Here is a 17965-nt window from a genome sequence, read left to right on the forward strand (position 1 = left end):
CTTTGCCACTGGATTCAAGCAAGCCCGGCTGAAGACGGCTGTAATGCCAGATACTGGTCCTGGGAAGCTTGATTCCGGTCCAGGGAAGACATGGCTTGGCAGTTCGGGCTGGACTGTTCCCATGAGGCACAGGTTCAGACTGATTTGCATATGGCCATGTCTGAACTGGGGTGGCGGAGTGAGCTAAAGAACGGTGATGGATTGAACCCAGATCAGTTGACTGGGTGGGAGTGTGTATTGTCAATGCTCAGTCTATCATCCCCTTTGGTTTTTCTTTATCAGCCGTCTTCAGCCAGGATAGCTTGACTCCAGTGGTGGCACAGGGTCAGACTGATTTGCATATGGCCATGTCTGAACTGGGGTGGCAGAGTGGGCTAAAGAACGGTGATGGATTAAACCCAGATCTGTTGACAGGGTGCGAGTGTTTGATTGGTTCAGATGCTCCGTCCATCACCACCCCCTTTTATACCGCCTTGAATAGTTCACTAGCATGCGTGGTGCATATAGAGAGGCACCAAGCAGGGTTGACAATTGCAATCCCTCCCCCCCACCTCCTTTTTGCTTTAAACATAGAGCCTTTGGCTGACAGAATACGGAGGGACAACAATATAACTAGTATACGGAGAGCCAACAATATTACTGGTATCCAAATACAAACTGTCGTAATATATGGGTGATATTCTCCAAATGATGGGCAATTCCGAAAACTTCCTGCCTGTCGTGATCAAACAGGTGCAATGGCTTGAAAGGATAGCCGGGCTAAAAATAATTATGGAGAAATCAGGAGCGTTAAATCTTACCCTTCCACCTTTGGGGGTACAAGTTTCAAGGGAGGAGATTCTGTTTGTGTGGGCTTCAAAAGAAACACTTGACATCTAATGTGCACCAGATGAATGGAGCAAGCCATCCTCGCTTGCTCCTTGAGGTTTAAAAATGATCTTAAATGACAGAACTTAATGCTCTTGGATGAGCAAGATTTGCTTGATTAAAATGAATATCCTTCTGAGGGTACGGCTTGGTTTTCAGGCCCTGCCTATAACAGTAGAACATTTATTTTTTTTATCAATTACATAGAGCAGTAGATTGGTTTGCCTGATGGGGTCTAAGCAAAGGGTGCCGCTGCGACTTTAGCAGCAATCCAGAGAGGGATTGGCTTTCCCAGACCTTAAGGTATACTACAGGGCTGCACAACTTAAGGTCATGACGGGCTGGTCTAAATCCGAGAGGGACAAAATATGGGCCTTTATGAATCATCCCATAGTGGGGCAACCCTTGTTTGACTTAATTTGGCTCAGGATGCGAGATAGGGCACAAAATGACGACTTGTCTATGTCAGGGGGGACCACCCTTTCTATTTGGGATACAATAGCTGAGACGATTGGAAATATTATACACAAATGGAGGGATTGTCCTAAATGTATACCATTCTGGAAGGCAGTAGCAAATACCCTTTGGAGCATTCGGGGTTTTCCCTTTCAAGTCGACCTAAAGACATTATTGCTGGGGTTCAGAAAAACAAATTATACGCATATGACTAAAGCGGGATGGTAAGTAGCATTACAGTATTTAGGAGTGACCAAGCTGGCTACAGCATTTAACTGAAAAAGAGAAAAACCTCCCACCATAGGACAGTGGTACCAGTTCCTGTATACTACTTTAGCTATAGGAAACATCAACTGTAATTCAGAAGGTACCTATTACCAGTTCAAAGGACACCGGAGACAATAACTAACATAGCTTTTAGAAGGGCCAACATTCGTTCATTGCCCCCATGATGGAGGGCATATGACATTTGTTTTTTTCTGAGACGATCAGGGGGAGCAAGCGAAGATTCAGTGAGATGATGACATGGGGAAGGCATGTCATCCAGAAATGTGAAGTTACAGCAGTATTTGTCAAAAACTGCTGCCTTGTCAAGTTGGGGAGGGATTACATAACGACGTGCTGGGGAAAACAAATGCATTTGTAATCATCTATATGTCACATAATGTAATGTGTTTTATATGATGTACCTCACACTAGCTTTAAAACAAAAAGTTCATATAATAGCTTTAAAAAAATGTTTTAAATTAGTACCTGTCTCAGGCTTCCTGAGCTTGCCTAGTGCTGCTCCACAAAGAGTCTGCTGTAAGAGCTTTTTTGGCAGAGCATGTCACAACCTCGACTCAAAAGTTCTTGTCAACTTTGGGTGAATTCCATTACTTCCTTTGAAACCTATGGAATTTGGGGTACCTTGAGATTTCTGGTTGGTCATAAAACACCCAAAGAATCGTGTTTATTGTCTTTTCTTGGCCATAATTGGTTGGCACAATACTGAATCTCATCTGTGTGTCTCAGCCTTGTATAGATTTCACATGCTTCCTTGCAGAAATTATTGAATGCTTTACGTATGTCAATATTTACATATTTTTAAATTTGAATGACAATCTATCGAATGTTTACCTCGTGACCAGGGAGAGATTTTTTTCTGTACATTATATAAGACTCCCCATGTCCATATTTTACTTCATTCTATCTGATTCTTATCTTTTGTTTGTATTTTTATGTTTAATCATCATATTAATGCTCCTTTTCTCTTTTCTGTTTTACTCTTTTTCTTCACTTCTTTGTTTTACTATATGGGTCCTATCATTATATAGACATTGTGGATCTTGGGATCAAGCCGGATACATTTAACATCACAATATTTGGGCATATTTCACAAATTCGTATTTGGTGACGACATATATGGAAATTCTAATCACTACATACATTACATTGATATCTGTGGATAGAACTGGGCGGGTCGGTCATTTATTATATATGACTGCGCTGCCACAATTTATGTTATGTTGGAATGAATTTACTTCATCACCCCAACAGGGCTGCTATTCTTTTGATTGCGATCGGAGTTGTCCACATTTTGTTTTAATATCTAGGGTCTTGCTGCTACAATTTATTACATGTTGGAATGAATTTATTATATCACTCCAACATGGCCGCCAATTTTTCGATTGCGATCAGAGCTGTCCACATTTTGGTTTTAATGTCTAGGGTCTTGCGAACACATTTATCACAGACTCCCGCATGAGACACTATTTCGATCGTCTAGAATTTCTTGTGGCTATATCGGACTTTAAATATGAATGTCTAACATGGTCATCTATTACACTTTATTTGACGCTAAATTATATTTGTGTGGCTTCTTTGATAACCAATAGACAATCAATATATACATCTCAATCGAAAACTAAGGTTTGACTCTGCAGGATTTATATACACATATACATGTCTTTTCTGTGCTCATATGACGATATATTCGATATGGACTCTCCATACCAACATGGCCGCCGTAGTTTTGCATTTTTATGCCTTTGTACCTCGATAATTTGTCCGTTCTTTACCTTTAAGCCTCATGAATGAAAACACGACGAACGCCGTCTTTACGTCACTAATTAAGACGTTTTCTGACTTTTCGCGGGAATTAAGTTTCTTTTAAAATGGAACCTCAACGTCATTCCGGGACCCGTTTCTTCCTGTTAGCATGCAGGAATTCTGCGCGTTTTCCTACGGAGGTAAGATTCAGACTAGACATAGTTTCTACCTGCGGACTCTCAGTCCACTAGTGGCCATTTGCGGTGATCAGTTTTAAAAAAAAAAAAAAAAAAAAAAAATTCTATACCTTTGGCATAATCCTCATATGTCGGGAATCATCATATGAGATGATGTTATTACTCTTTAAAATTGCGGGAATGATTTACCATTATAGCCACTATACCCCTGATTAGTACTTCTAACAATCCTGAGTGTATCATCCAATCACGCATATTTCAGCCCAGTGTGGATATTGGCGTCCTGCACCTTGTCTCATGACATTTAAACTTGCGGACTTGTAAATATGCCCGTTTTATATACATTTTTTATTCCTTTTGGCTATAGCCCACATCTCTATCTAAGAAAGGAATTATTCGTTCTCTGGGCTTCTACATATTGCTCAAGACCTGTTATGCCACATGGAGAGTAAATCCTCGGCACTTGGTATGTCCCGATTTGCACTTGTGTTATGATATTTAAAATCGCGGACATTTAAATATGCCCGTCTTATCTTTTCCATTATAGCCCGCATTACTACCTAAGAGAGGAACTACTCGTCCCTTGGGCTTCTACATACTACTCAAGACTGTTCCATGTCACATGGTGAGTAAATCCTCGGCATTTGGTATGTTCCGATTATGGAAGACCTTGTCTTTGCTAGATGGGTTCCCTATAAGTTGATTCCACCGGGGCTAGTCTCTGGATATGACTACTGCAGTCTCATTGTCACTCCCTTCAGCCTATTCAAGACTTATTATCTCTTTAAGGTCCGTTGTTTTATTATAAATCGTTCTAGTTTCTCGTATGCTTAGGCCACACTTGCAATGTCTCAATTTGCGAAATATCAATGAATCTTTGTCGTCATTTTTTTAGGGGCAAGAAAGGATACTTTTTCTTACTGTTTAAACCACTTCTCGATTAAGCGAATTATACCTGGGGCAAGGTGAGGAATCTTTTGTTAGTTCGTGTCCCTGTATAATTTAGAGTGCTTAACGAGTTTATTTGTGCCTTGGTTCGGTCTTCTTAGCGGTTTGTGACATGAATTGCCGCAATGGATTCTTTGAATTTTCTTCCATATAATTAGTCTGTTCTTTTCGGTGACAACTGTAACCACTCACCTTTTGCTGTGACCGTCACGAAATTGTCTTTCTTTACTTTAATTTTGCACTCAGCAAGCTACCCATGTCATTAATATTTACCAGATGCAATTATATTCACATGTATTTTTCATATACAATCTCTTATAGTACATCTACATGGTCCATCCTTGATGTTGCTCCCTCGCGCTTCTAGATACCTAGACAACCTTCCGTGAAAGAACATATACCTTATAGTTGACGGTGAGTGGCTGATTGAATCGTATACGGTATTTCTATTTACATCAATACCATGTTGTTGGTATGATTACTTTTTCAAAATATAATCTTTCTCAATAGGGCTTAATACCCTACGATTACCTATAATCCCCCAATAAAATTGGTCAACGAATGACAACTTTGATTTAAAAATACAAGAGTTGTACCTCACACTGGGTTGTTTGTGCTTTTTCTCCTTCTTTTTACTTCCAGGGTCTCCTTTTCTTAGCTTCTCTTTTGTAAAAAGAACCTCCTTTTTTCTTTCCCTTTGTTGTATCAAATCGATATTCTGTATAGGGATTGGATATGTGATAAACTTGTACCTTAGCCATTTCAACTTCTCAAATAGGCTGACTTACAACAGTCTCTTTGTGGTCAATTATACATGAAATCTTGTTTTAAAAACTTGTATATATATTTAATCATATGTGAAGATTGGTGTAATCACTATTATGTGTTATGTCCTATGTCTCTTTTTTCCTTAGAGGGACCTCACAGGTTAGGATATGTACACATACATTATGTATGTTCTTAATGAAACGTCTCTAGGCTCTCTCCATCCTTTGTTAGAATTGTCAATTGACATGTGTATATTTTTATGTATGTCTTTCTTGTACAAACATTTGTAATCAATGTTTTTATGGTTGTTTTCAGCCCTGACGAAGTTCCGACATCGGAACGAAACGCGTTGGCTGTTTTGTTTTACCTGGTATGATTACCACAATAAAGAAGATAACTTTTGGACTCAAAACATCGTCTCTGTAATATTCCATTGAGTGCGCCTTCCGTCATTTGTTAAAAATTGTTTGATCGGGAACTGTGCCCTGGGACAACTGGCACTGGAAGTGTGCAGCACCACATTAATATTTCTTATACTATTGCTGGTTGTGCTAAACCTTGGTCGGGTTGTCCTGTTTGTTCTGTTCAACTTTGGGTGCTTTCATCAATAAGGATTCTGGCGAAGTAAGGAGCAAAATGGGTAATGCACCAGTAAAGGCAGTTACAATCAGTGCTCAAGTGGTGAAAAAAGATGTGGGAGAGGCTTAACAAGATAGGCAGAATGAGTGTGACATCACTGCACGTGACATCAGAGAAGTGACATCCCAGCACGTAACATCACAAGAAGTGGCATCACAACCCATGACCTCACAGTAAGTAAAATCAGATTGTAAGACCTAAGATATGTTTAGTAGGTCTATCTTGAATACATTTGAGTGTATTACAATATTTAACAAATTAGATGTTGCGTTAGAGTTGTGTCAAAATATTGACGCAACCCTGACAGAAATTAGAGACTCAACTTATACATTTATTTTTTAAAACATGGCACGTAGGAATTGGCAACAAGGAGAAACTTGGCAGTAAATCTGTTCTGCTCAATTGGTTGCAATGTCTGTATTTCAAATTATCTTATGTGGTTAAGGTACCTGCTGCAGAGACCTTTGTGTGGCAGCTAAATCTCAGAGAACAACAATAATGGTAAGATAACTCTAGAGGATAACATATTTGCTGGAAAGATCTGTGTTTTGACTAGTTCTAGTTATGCATCAAAGTTGCATAGAGGGTTAATGTCTCCTGCAAAGCACATTATGTAAAAGGCAGGTGACAGATTTGTATTTTATGTAAATGTGTAAGTGGGTTACTGCTTTTAAGACAGAGATCCTTTTGTTACTTGCAATTCATAAATTGTAATCCTTCTAATACAGCTCAGTGGTATGAAGGGCATGTGGCACCTACACCTTGAAACTTCACTGTCTTATGCAACACAGCCTTTACATTGATGTACACACATGACTTATTGTCAATGTATAATCTGTACAGGTGATGCAAAGCACTTTGACACCCTGCATTAGCCCAATGCAGGGTATCAAAGCACTTTGCTAAATCACTATAAAAAAATGTAACAAATAGTGGTATTTAAAATGTTATTTGTGTATATACTGGCCGGCCACCCAACACATCTGACATCCTTACACTGTTTGAGTATCTCTTATATACAGCGACTGAACAAAGTCAAAAGCATTTCTCTCTTTAAATACTGTGAAAGAATAAAATGTGAGCCTTTGTTTCCCTTCAGGGCATCTAGGTGTGAGGATCCCAATAGCTCCCAGTCAGGATACTCCAACAAAAAGAGGTCCAATGGCACCTTAACTCTGGCTTTTGTTATACGCAAAGTTGGAATCTGATCAGCCCCTTCCACACCTGCACATTGGTGCTCGGAACAAAAGCACAACGTGCAGGTGCTGCTGAAAGTGTCAGAGTGTGAGAAAATCACACCAGGACGAGTTCAGCATATGTCTGTGAATTCCGGGAGCAGTAGGAAAGGAACAAGTCACTCATCTGAAAAAGTGGCCAGCTTTGCAGCAGCGTAGAAGGCGTCTACCCTCTGAAAACAGTGGGTAGACGGCGTCTCCTAAATAAATCTGGGATCCTCTACCATCTCTATGCAGGTGACTCCCAAATCTACCTTAAGGTGTCCTCCACACACAATCTCTCAATCCTCAACTCTACTCTCTACTCTATTCAAAACTGGTTATTAACTCATTCTGAATCCCTCCAAAACAGAATTCCTCCTCATCTCAACCTCTCTCTCCTCCTCCTGTTCAATCTTGGATGGATCAGCTGAATCTACTTAACAATAAACCCTATTGTTGTCGACAGCGCAAAATCCCTTGGTGTCTTACTCAACAAAAGGCTCAATCTACTTTCGTTCCCACATCAACTCCTTTGGATAGAATGCTCGATACCAACTGCGCCTTCTTTGGGGGTTTCAACGCTTCTTCCTGGAGCAAGACCTTAAAACCCTGGTCCAATTGGTGGTTATCTCTAGATTGGACTACTGCAATTCTCTTCTTACTGGCCTCCCCAAATCCCACCTTTCCCCTCTTGAATCCGTTCTCCATTCAACGGCTCGTTTTAAATTTGGGGCCAAAAGAAGTGACCACATCACACCCATTTTGTCTTCCCTCCGTTGGCTTCCCATCGAGGCAAGATAAATCTACAAGACGGCTTGTATCACCCACAAACCCTTGCACACTTCCTCCCCTCGTTACCTGGCGAATAAACTGAAAATCTCTGGAGGCTTTAGACCATCTCGTAATGCGGAAAAATTACTGCTTGAGCCTCCCACTTTCAAAAGGGAAAGATCGATGGCTCAATCCTTCTCAGGCAATGCAGTGAGAATCTGGAACTCGCTTCCGCCGCCGCTCCGCACCACTACATCTACCCAGCCCTTCAAAACTGACCTCAAATCTCTTCTCTTCCAAAGACACTTACAGAACTAATACACGCCCCTTCAAGTCCCTCAAGGAAGTGCTTTCACTATTGTATTTTTTTATTCTATGCCTGTAAAAGTGTCATCCCAGTGTGTTTTTGAGTGACTGCCATCTATTGCTGTATTATACCTCTTATTGTATCTCATTTGCTTCTGTAAAATGTACATTTGTTACATTCTCCCCATGTGATGTAACTGGTCCTATTGTGAAGTGTTTGACAACTTTGGGTAAAATCTGCGCTGTATAAAAATGCATAAATAAAATAAAGTCTACCCTTGACTCGAGCTCTGGTTACAATTTATTGGCTGTAACCTACAATACATCGAATTCTGTCCTTACTCCTCTCACTGGTTTTCCAACTCTCCTAGTGGAATCTCAGCAGACTGGAAACAAAAAGCATTAACTTAGGGGGGCAATGTATATGAATGACAGATTCAAAGTAAGTTCTGGTTATAGATAACAACACTGTGCTTGACACGGCACGAACGTATGAATAAACGAAGGAGCGAATGCGACTCCACTTGTTGAACCCTGGAAGTAAATTATTGGGACCTGGGTAACAAGTTAGCATGGCAGGACAAAGTTGGTATGGCAGGTTGTAGGTGAGGAGCAGCGAAGCTACCAACGCCATATAGACTGGTCGTGTTCAGATATGACTCTACATGCAATGCCGGGCGGTTGATAATAAAAAAGCATGCAGCAGGTAACAGTGCAAGACGGCGAGTAGACACGTTTGAAAAGAGTTGCATCTCACACTATGAACAGAGCTCTCGGAGAAACTGCCATACCCAGGAAGACACTCGATCAAACGATACAAAAGTTGCACACTTCAGAAAGCATTTTAAGACACTTTCACTCATGATCTATTTCTTATCCCTCAGCCCTTTGAAAGAACAGCCATCCAGATAAATTTTCTATACTTTCCCGACGTGCCTCCTATTTTTACCATTCCCACTTTCTCTTTACGCTCAATTCACACACTGTTTCACTTTCCATGACTTTTAAAAATACTTCCTTACCGGCCGCTCTTCTCTACTTGTCCCTGATCCAATCATCAACATCGCCCTTTACTGTCTTCCATTCTCTTCCCCCTCCCTTCCAATATCCATTCTACTAACCTATTTCATCAGTCCTCTTAATGTCCTTTCCACAAACATCTTATCCCAACTTCCCTCTTCACCCATTCCCCGGTTTCCCTTCTTTTGCCCCAGGTCTCGTACCTATTCCTTCACCTCTATTTCCTCCCCCAGAATCTTGCTTCCTTGAAGCTTCAGAACCGCTGTTTCTCTTACCTCACTTCCGGTTCTCTTATTTCTTCCGGCTTGAGCGTCTAAACTGACGTAACATTATCGCGACGGCTGCAAGTTTTGGTTCCAGCATGGTAAGGGTTTTTGCCGTATCGGGAGTTTTTAAAGTGATGAAGGGGGCGAATTTTGATGCGAGTAGAGCCTTCAAGTGGCAATGGGTAGTTGCAATGCTAGGGGTACTCGAGAACAAGGTTTTCGGCGAGGGGTTTGGTCACCATTGTTCCAAGTGGCAAAGGTCCATGCGTGTATAGTCCAGAGGCTGTTTTTTTTTTTAAAGTTCTAGGATTTATAGTCTTGGCGTTATAATGGGTTAACAAGACTACACATCCCAACATGCAATTCAAAAACTCAGCCGATTGTGTGAGGTACACACACGTGGCTATTGGAACACGTAGAACTCTGTGTCTGTGCTGATGGATTCTAGGCGACGAGGTGGATGAGAGGAGCAGGCAGTTCCTTGCACGAAATTGTTGCGGGAATCTCGGCGGAGATGGAACTGGTGGTCTGTGCTCTTTACCAACTCGAGCGCCGGTAAGCGATTGGCTTGGGCACGCTGAACTGTATAGAGTGTTGCAGCCTAGTTTCTCGTCATAATTCCGAGTGTTTGATATAGGCTTCTGGTATTGTATTGTAATTGCATTTATATAGCGCTTACTACCCCTGACGAGGAGTCGAAAGGCTTTTTCGGCGAGTAGCACGCTACACCGTGACCCATAGAGGATTAGTGTTGTATTAGTATAGTGACCCGTGCAAGTACATTTTAAGTGGTGGATGGGTTAGTCAGTTATTTGAATTTTGAATGATAGCAGAAGGATAGAGGAGGAAAAAGGTTTGTATTTATATAGCGCTTGCTACTCCTGATGTGTGTTGAAGCTCTTTTCTGGCGAGTAGCACGCCATTCCGGAACCCATAAAGGATTACTGTTGAAAATTAGTATAGTAAAATATGAAGTAATTCGAGTAGTGGATATGTTATTCAATTATTTGGGTATAGAAGGGCAGGTGGTGGGATAGAAGAGGGAAAGAGGTTTGTATTTATATAGCGCTTGCTACTCCTGATAGGGTTTTGAAGCGCAAGTAGCACGCTACTCTGGAACCCAGGATTAGTGTTGAATTAGTATGGTGAAACATGAAAGTAATTTTAGTGGTGGATATGTTAGTCAGTTATTTAGATTGAGAAGGGTTGGGGAGGGGTAGAAAAGAGGGAAGAGTTTAGAATGGTTTGTTTTAGGGGATTGGTATAGTAAAAGAGGTGTCAGATGCAAGGAGGGGTAGAGTAGGAGAGAGTCTAGAAAAGGTTATTTTGGGGATCATAGTAGTGGTATGGGGTTTGGGATAAATTAGAGAGTGGATGTAGAGCGGCGGTACTCAAAGTACGGCCCGCGGGCCAATTGCGGCCCGTCAGGCCATTCCATGCGGCCCCCGTGGAAATCAGAAGACACGAAATCGGCCCCATTTCTGTCTGCTGTAATTCCTCGGGGACGCATTGCCGGGAAAAGCATGAAAAGGGCATTCGTGGACAACAATGTCTCACATGCTCACCCGTAGTCCCCACCCTCATCTGCCCCTCTGGCGTCACCTGCTCACTCTGCCATTGAGGCTGTGCTGCCTGTACGTGCTGTCACAGACAGTGTGGCCTCTTTAATCTTTCAATTGGTGCTGGTAAAACATTGCTGTCTCTGTAGTTAAATTTATGTTTTTAAGGCCCCTGGTTAGGGTTTTAGCAGAGCCCAGACTTACTTTTCTCTTGGTGTCAGAGCAGGCACGTAGTGTAAACAGAATAAAGAAAATCAGGATCCAGCAATGTCCTCACCTGAATCCATGGGCTGTGCATAACCTTTTGTTTTTAGGCATGACTTCACTTTAGGCATTTGGGATGCTACAGGCTCTCGTTTCACAACAGTGGAGCTTTGGTTTACAGGTGGAATTGTGGGAGATACAGTTTAAACACAAAGTTATATGCATTGGAAGCAGCCCAGTAGGATAATTTTAGATAAATCCCAGCTTCCCTACTTTATGAAATTGTGTGAATGCGAGTGAAAAATGTATGTGCCTGTGTTGCGGACAATATTTCTAACATTCTTTACTGGCAATTCATCATGCTTTTTGCATTGCTTTAGAAAGTGTATTACTTTTCAGTCATCCAACACTACTTGTCTGAGTCGTGGAACTGATGTAGCATCAGGTCTTTTATGCTGCAGAATTGAACAGCAAATAGTTATTGGTTTTGGAACACATTAGGTAGAGTCAGAGCTGAGGGGACAAGGGCTCAGTGTGAACATAGAGGGCAGAGGCAGAATGAACCGGTAGAGGTAAGGGGAAGGGGCAGAGAAAGAAAACCAGAGGGACTGGCAGAAAGCATAAAAGCAGAACAATGAGCGCAATGAGGAGGTATGGAAAGGTTAAGGGTCACGCGAAGAGAGCGAGGGAGTAGGAGCAACGTGACATGAGCGCAGATTAAGGGTTTTGTAGGTTATAAAGAGCGTGAGGGGGCAGGAGCAGAGTAAGGACTGGAAGAGTGGGCTGCTCTACACGTAAGGACTATATTGAGATATATATATATATATATGAAAGGTGAGTGCCAAGTCAGGGACTTGGGCAAGGAAATAGTGAGGGGTACGACAATAATGGAACCAAAAACTATGAGCTAGCAGCCGAGTGAAGGGAAGCTGTGAAGTGAAGGTGTAAGGCAGAACTGCAGGAAGGACAAAGGGACTGGCTTATCAGTAGAGTAAACCTTCAGTAGAGCGAAGGTGTACAGGCACAATGAGTGTGTAGGTGCTGAGTGACGCAGTAGGGCACAACAAGAGGGCAGACTTAGAGTGGTGAGTTAGCGTGCAATGAGAGGTTAGGCCTAGGATGAGGTGTTATGGCACAATGAGAGGCTAGGCAGTTTGATAGGGTATGAGGAGAGTGAGAGAAATAATGATGAATAAAATAGACAAGTGTGGCACCAAAAAGGTGTGACCAGATAGGGGTAGAGTGTGATGGAAGGAGAGCAGGAGCAGCGTTAAAAAGTCATGGTGTGGAAAAAGTGAATGCAGGTTAAGACGTTGGGGCCAGAGTAGGTGCAAAACGAAAGGCTATGAGAATAGTGAAATAGAAGGGCCAGGAAATGAACATAAGCAGAGTGAAGAGGGGTGGAATAATAAGGTTGTTGGGTCAGACAGAGAAAGCAGAGAGGTACTGGGAGCAGATTGAGATTCTAGTAATAGAAAGCGGGGGTAGGGGCAGTGTGAGAGGCATTTATGAGATAAGTAAAGAACCACGGGTAAAGGGAGAGGTATAATGAGTGGTGTACATCAAGGGTAAAATAATAGAAGAGTAAAGTTGTGACAGAGCGCCAAGCTGTTGGATGGGTCAGGAAAAAAGTGAATTATTAAGGCCAAAGTGGTGGGTAGAGGTAGTATGAGGGGGTAAAATAGAGGAATATGACAGGAATGAAACAGTCATATGGTAGGGTCCGAGTTAGAGCGCAGGGTCAGAATTAATGCATAGGATCACAGCGGATCCTAGGCGCAGAGTCATTGAGTGTAGGGCCCAGGAGTGGACCCTAGGAGCAGAGCAATTGAGTGTAGGGCCCAGCACTCCTCAGACTTGACTCCACTCACGAGAGCACGTGGTGGTGGTGTGCGTCATTGCTGCATTTTCAGCACAGAGGCTGGCCAAAAATGATACTCAGGGCCGTCATTGGGAGCGCTTGCACGTTCTACAAGATTCACGGCCCTGGGACCCACAAACTAGGTACGTCAACACTTTTCAAAACAAGACAAAGATGGAAAACTATGGTCAGAAACCCACAGATCCCAGTAAAAAAATATAAATATTGACAGTATTTATTCGTGGTACATACATACATACATATATCACATTTTGAATGTCTAGTAATGTTTTGAAAAGGGGTGATTTTTTTTTTTACACTGACCCCTCCCACCGACCCCGCCCCATCGCTCAGGTCCATCTGTGCGGCCCTCGGCCACAAGCTAGACTGCAATTTTGGCCCCCGAGAAAAAGTTTGTGAGTACCCATGATGTAGAGGATATATTGATAGATTATAGGATGAGAGATAGGGTAGTGCATTGGACAGAGTAGTAGAAATAACTTTGAGATGAATCAGAAGGTTGGGCTAGAAGATATATTGAGCGAAGTATAGGCTGAGAAATTAGGGTAGTGCATTGGAAATCCTAAGTTAGAAGAAAGTGATAAATATATAGATCCATACATACATTGAAAGTATATAGATACTGTTGTAAATAGAAGTCCTTGAGCCAGGAGTATAAATAAGTTCTCTTTATTCAAGTTAAGTTGCAGGTTAAGTCCTTAAAAGTTGAGTTGCAGGTTAAGTCCTTAAGATGTAAAGGTAAAACCCCACCAGGAGTGACCTTCCTGTCGCTCAGCCTGCCTGCCACCAACTGCCAGTTAACACACAGGCTAAGCCCCCAACATTCCACGATGTCACCAAGCATTCTAGCAGTGACACCATGTGAGCTACAGGGAAGACCCCAGCCAGGGAAAAGAGACATTGATCAAATATAACAGATACATAAAGGAGGTAAGTATATTGGGCAGCGTTTCTGGCCCTGGTCAGTCTCAAACGGGCAACTGCCTTTGTTCTCTCTGCCCTTCGCCTTGACGCCCTAACCCTCGCCTTTTATAGCCCTAGTAATCAGGTGACCACCTTCAGCCAATGGGAACCCTAGCCTTAACACTATCCAATCACACTAGCCCTAAAATCTAGAACCAATAGGAGTCCAGGACCCTACAGCCAATCTTAGCCCTAGTCCAAGCACCCAGTCAGTTAAAAAACCCTGATCTCTACATCCAATAGAGGCCCTAGCCCTACCAGTAGTCCCAACTCCAGTCCAAGCAACCAGTGGCACAGGAAGCCCTAGTCTCTAATTCCAATAGAAAGCCTAGCCCTACTCTTAGTCCCACGCCTAGTCCAGCAACCAATCACACCAGAAGCCCTAATCACTACTTCCAATTAAAGGTCTAACCCTAGCCCTAGTCTCACCCTACTCCCAACAACCAATAACATAGGAAGCCCTAGTCCCTACTTCCTCTAGAAATCCTAACCCTAGTCCCAACCCTACATTGATTGAATCACAGACAACATAATATTCTCTGCTTTCAAGAAACTTGGTCGACCACCCCTGTCCATCTGCAAGGATATAAAACATATAATTCTCTTGCCCAACCCTCTGCTTCTGGCAGAGCAAAAGGTGGTCTTGCAATATAGATCTCCAACGAATTCTCAAGTGTGGGTATAAAGGAACTAATCCATGCCCCTAACTTCCAAGCTATTAAAATAACACCTAATAAAACAATCTGTGTATTATATAGTTAATTTCTATAACAATCTAACGTCCCAAGACGTACTTCCTGTCCTAGAAGAAATCTCCCTCTTCTTATTGGAAGAACGGGATAAACATACAAGCAAAGTCTTTAATTTGATCTGGGGGGGGGGGGGGGGGGGGGCTTTAACTTAAGCCTATGTAAGGATAGTGGCTCTAAAAAATGCGGAATTGCGGATGAGGTTGGGTCTTACTTAACCCTCTTTCCACACACCAGTACAGGGAATCGTCTAACGGAGATACTCTTTAACCTGGACCTTGGATTTGCAACGAACTTGTAGCCCCACCAGTAGCTTTCTCCCCAACTTTTAATGGCAGAGGTCTCTCCTGCCTAATCGATTTCATTCTAGTTTCACAAAATATGAAAGAGCAAATGTCTAGTTTTAGTACTGGAAATAACCCCAGTAGTGATCATTTTCCTAACGTTACGATTATCACAATACCTGATTCACGTAAACAGTGTAACCTACCCACCCTATTAACTCAAGAGGCACTGAGAGTGGACAATTTGAACGGCTACACTATAAAATGGGAAAATACAGATCCCGCTGAAATTACAGCAAAAGTGCTTAGACGTACTCTCTCACAAGTGTAAGTATGCTTTAATCCTGATTCCAGACCAAAGCAAATTTTAGCTAGTTTTCTTGTTATTACCAACACAATTAAAGATGATCTCCTATGCAAAATAAAGGGAAATAAGAAAGCTAAAAAGGGCTGGTTCAATCCCGCAACCAGGAGAGCCTATTCTCTCCTGAAGAAAGCACTACGCAGGGTTGTCAGATATAAAGAAGAAATTATAAGACTTAGAAGGGACTATAACCAGGCATTAAAAAAGTGTAAATTAGACATCAAAAACCTATGGGATAAATTGCATCAGAGCTGTGTCCTGAAGGATACTACTACATTCTGGCAAACTGTTAAAACCCCTTTTTTAACTGATCCAAACTCAATCCCCCGAATTGAAGTGGCAGTGGATGAAACTGCCTGGGTCAGCCATTTTTCTAAGATCTTTGGGCTTACTGATGGTCCCATACTGGAGCATACTTACTCACCGGGGAGGAGTAACTCACACAACCGCCTAAACCCTACCCCAAACCTCAGTTTTGACCATGAGGAAGTAGTTACCGCCCTGATGGCATCTAAATGCGGGAAAGCTCCAGGCCCCGATGGGGTCCTCGTGGACATTTTTAAACACAACTTAAACCTTTTGGTCCCCAATCCTTACCAGGGTCTTTGAAGCAGTAACCAAAATAGGTCCAATTAAATCATGGAAAACTTTAATTCTGCTCCCCATATTTAAAAAGGGGGACCGTAACAATCCTGCCTGCTACCGACCCATCTCCCTACTGGATGCAACCGGTAAGCTTGCAGGGCGCCTAGTCCTTCAAAGACTTCAAAACTGGGCAGCCAATAATCAAATAATATCAGATTTACAGTACGGGTTCCGCGAGGGCCTGGGCAGTGGCGTCACTAGGGGGGTGCGGACCGCACCGGGTGTCACCCCATCTGGGGGTGACACCAATCTACTACATTCACTGACTACGACTACTACCTGCTTTAGTGCAAGAAGAAGCGCACCACCTTCACCACCCCGGCCCGTAGCTGATCGCACGTGCACCAGACATCTGCATTCTGCACGGATGGGTCACAGTCACTGTCACACACAACAAAGGGTTTGCAATTGTTCTGAGACTGAGTGAGTGTGACGAAACCGAAACCGAACCCAGTTATGCATGCTTATACCAGGCAATGGCATGACTTAGCTCTGAACTGAATAACTATACTTCGGACACGGAAATATATGCAGCTGTTTGGGCACAGCATGACAGCAACAATTCCCGGAAAGGTTCCCAGTGCACACATACATTCTTTAAAGAGAGATAAGCACACAGCACATACATTCCTTCTCTCTAGACATCAGGAGCCTGTGGTCTCCAGTATTTGAAGTTTAAGTAGGCTCCGTATCATTGGATGTTATTTTATATAGCTGCAAGGCAAAACTGTGCTTCATTTAGAGATCATGATACCATTCAAAAAACATAATGACGTTGACGACGAAACTTCTCTTTCACCCATTACTCAACACTTGGTTTGTGACCCTCACTTTCTTTTTTTCATTGACGTACTCGGCCTCCGGCCTCCCTTTCGCAGCCACTTTTATTGACCTCCTGATGTACCTCCTCTCTTATTCACTTTTTTTTTCTACTCGGTCTGAAGTTAATTTATGCAAGTTAAGAATAGCTGTCCTAAACACAATCCGTCCACACTTCAGAAAACAGTAACAATACATTTCTAATGGTGTCACCAGTGCAGTACTAAAATAGGGCATGTTAAATGTTGATTGCCAGATGTGCTGAAAACCCATTGCTTGCCAAATTAATAAAGTGTAGGCCACAACTCCCTGAAAACTAAACATTGGGCATTGTCAGCTATGCTGACGACACCCAGCTCATGTTCAAGCTCACTCCAGATAGCGAGAAATTTGCCATCAATTTTTCTGGCTGCATGGCTGCTGTCGCCACTTGGATGGATAACAACTGCCTCCGTTTAAATGGTGATAAAACGGAGGTGCTAGTGGTAGGGAAAAAAACCTCAATATGGTCCCAGGCTTGGTGGCCTACTACTCTGGGCGACTGCCCCCACCCAGTTGAAAAAGTCAAAAACCTAGGGATTATGATTGACTCGGATCTTTCGGGAAAATCCCAAGTCAACAAAATAATAGGTAAATGTATGGGCACGTTAAAAATCCTGCGAAAAACCATCGATCTTATCCCCATTGAAGCAAGAAAAACTATTGTGCATGCACTTATAACACCTCACTTGGACTACGGAAATGTCCTCCTATTAGGCCTGAACCAAAAGCAATTACACCAGCTTCAATGTATTCAAAATGCTGCCGCCCGCATGGTACTGGGTCTACCAAGAAGAACATCTTCCAAAGCGGCCTTGTCCAAACTGCACTGGCTTCCGGTTAGAGAAAGAATCAGATTCAAGAGTCTTTGCTATGCCCATAAAATTGCACATAACAAAGAACCTACCTATCTAAGAAATCTTCTCACTATCCATCGCCCAACCAGAAACCTTAGATCCTCGGGTATGTCA

At 42.5% G+C, this 17965-nt stretch overlaps 2 protein-coding genes across 5 annotated transcripts in view; one reads left to right on the forward strand and one right to left on the reverse strand.

Moving 5' to 3' along the window:
* AREL1 (apoptosis resistant E3 ubiquitin protein ligase 1) overlaps nt 1–9509 on the reverse strand; it is a 618076-nt gene extending 608567 nt beyond the window's left edge. Inside the window, exons 1-2 of one of the 3 annotated variants that reach the window (XM_086937492.1) lie at nt 9424–9485; nt 5096–5217 (exon numbers count right to left, since the gene is read on the reverse strand). The gene's annotated coding sequence lies outside the window, so the exon portion shown is untranslated. Of the gene's footprint in view, nt 1–5095; nt 5218–9423 lie in introns of all 3 variants that reach the window. The other 2 variants (XM_086937491.1, XM_086937493.1) reach the window with 2 other exon arrangements.
* FCF1 (FCF1 rRNA-processing protein) overlaps nt 9482–17965 on the forward strand; it is a 114375-nt gene continuing 105891 nt past the window's right edge. The window contains exon 1 of one of the 2 annotated variants that reach the window (XM_086937495.1): nt 9482–9584. In XM_086937495.1, coding sequence (XP_086793621.1) covers nt 9582–9584 — 3 coding nt within the window. In that variant the 5' untranslated portion in view covers nt 9482–9581. Of the gene's footprint in view, nt 9585–9877; nt 10042–17965 lie in introns of those variants that run through there. The other variant, XM_086937496.1, reaches the window with a different exon arrangement.

Source organism: Lissotriton vulgaris, chromosome 9 (assembly GCF_964263255.1).
Source record: "Lissotriton vulgaris chromosome 9, aLisVul1.2, whole genome shotgun sequence".
NCBI classification, from domain to species: domain Eukaryota; kingdom Metazoa; phylum Chordata; class Amphibia; order Caudata; family Salamandridae; genus Lissotriton; species Lissotriton vulgaris.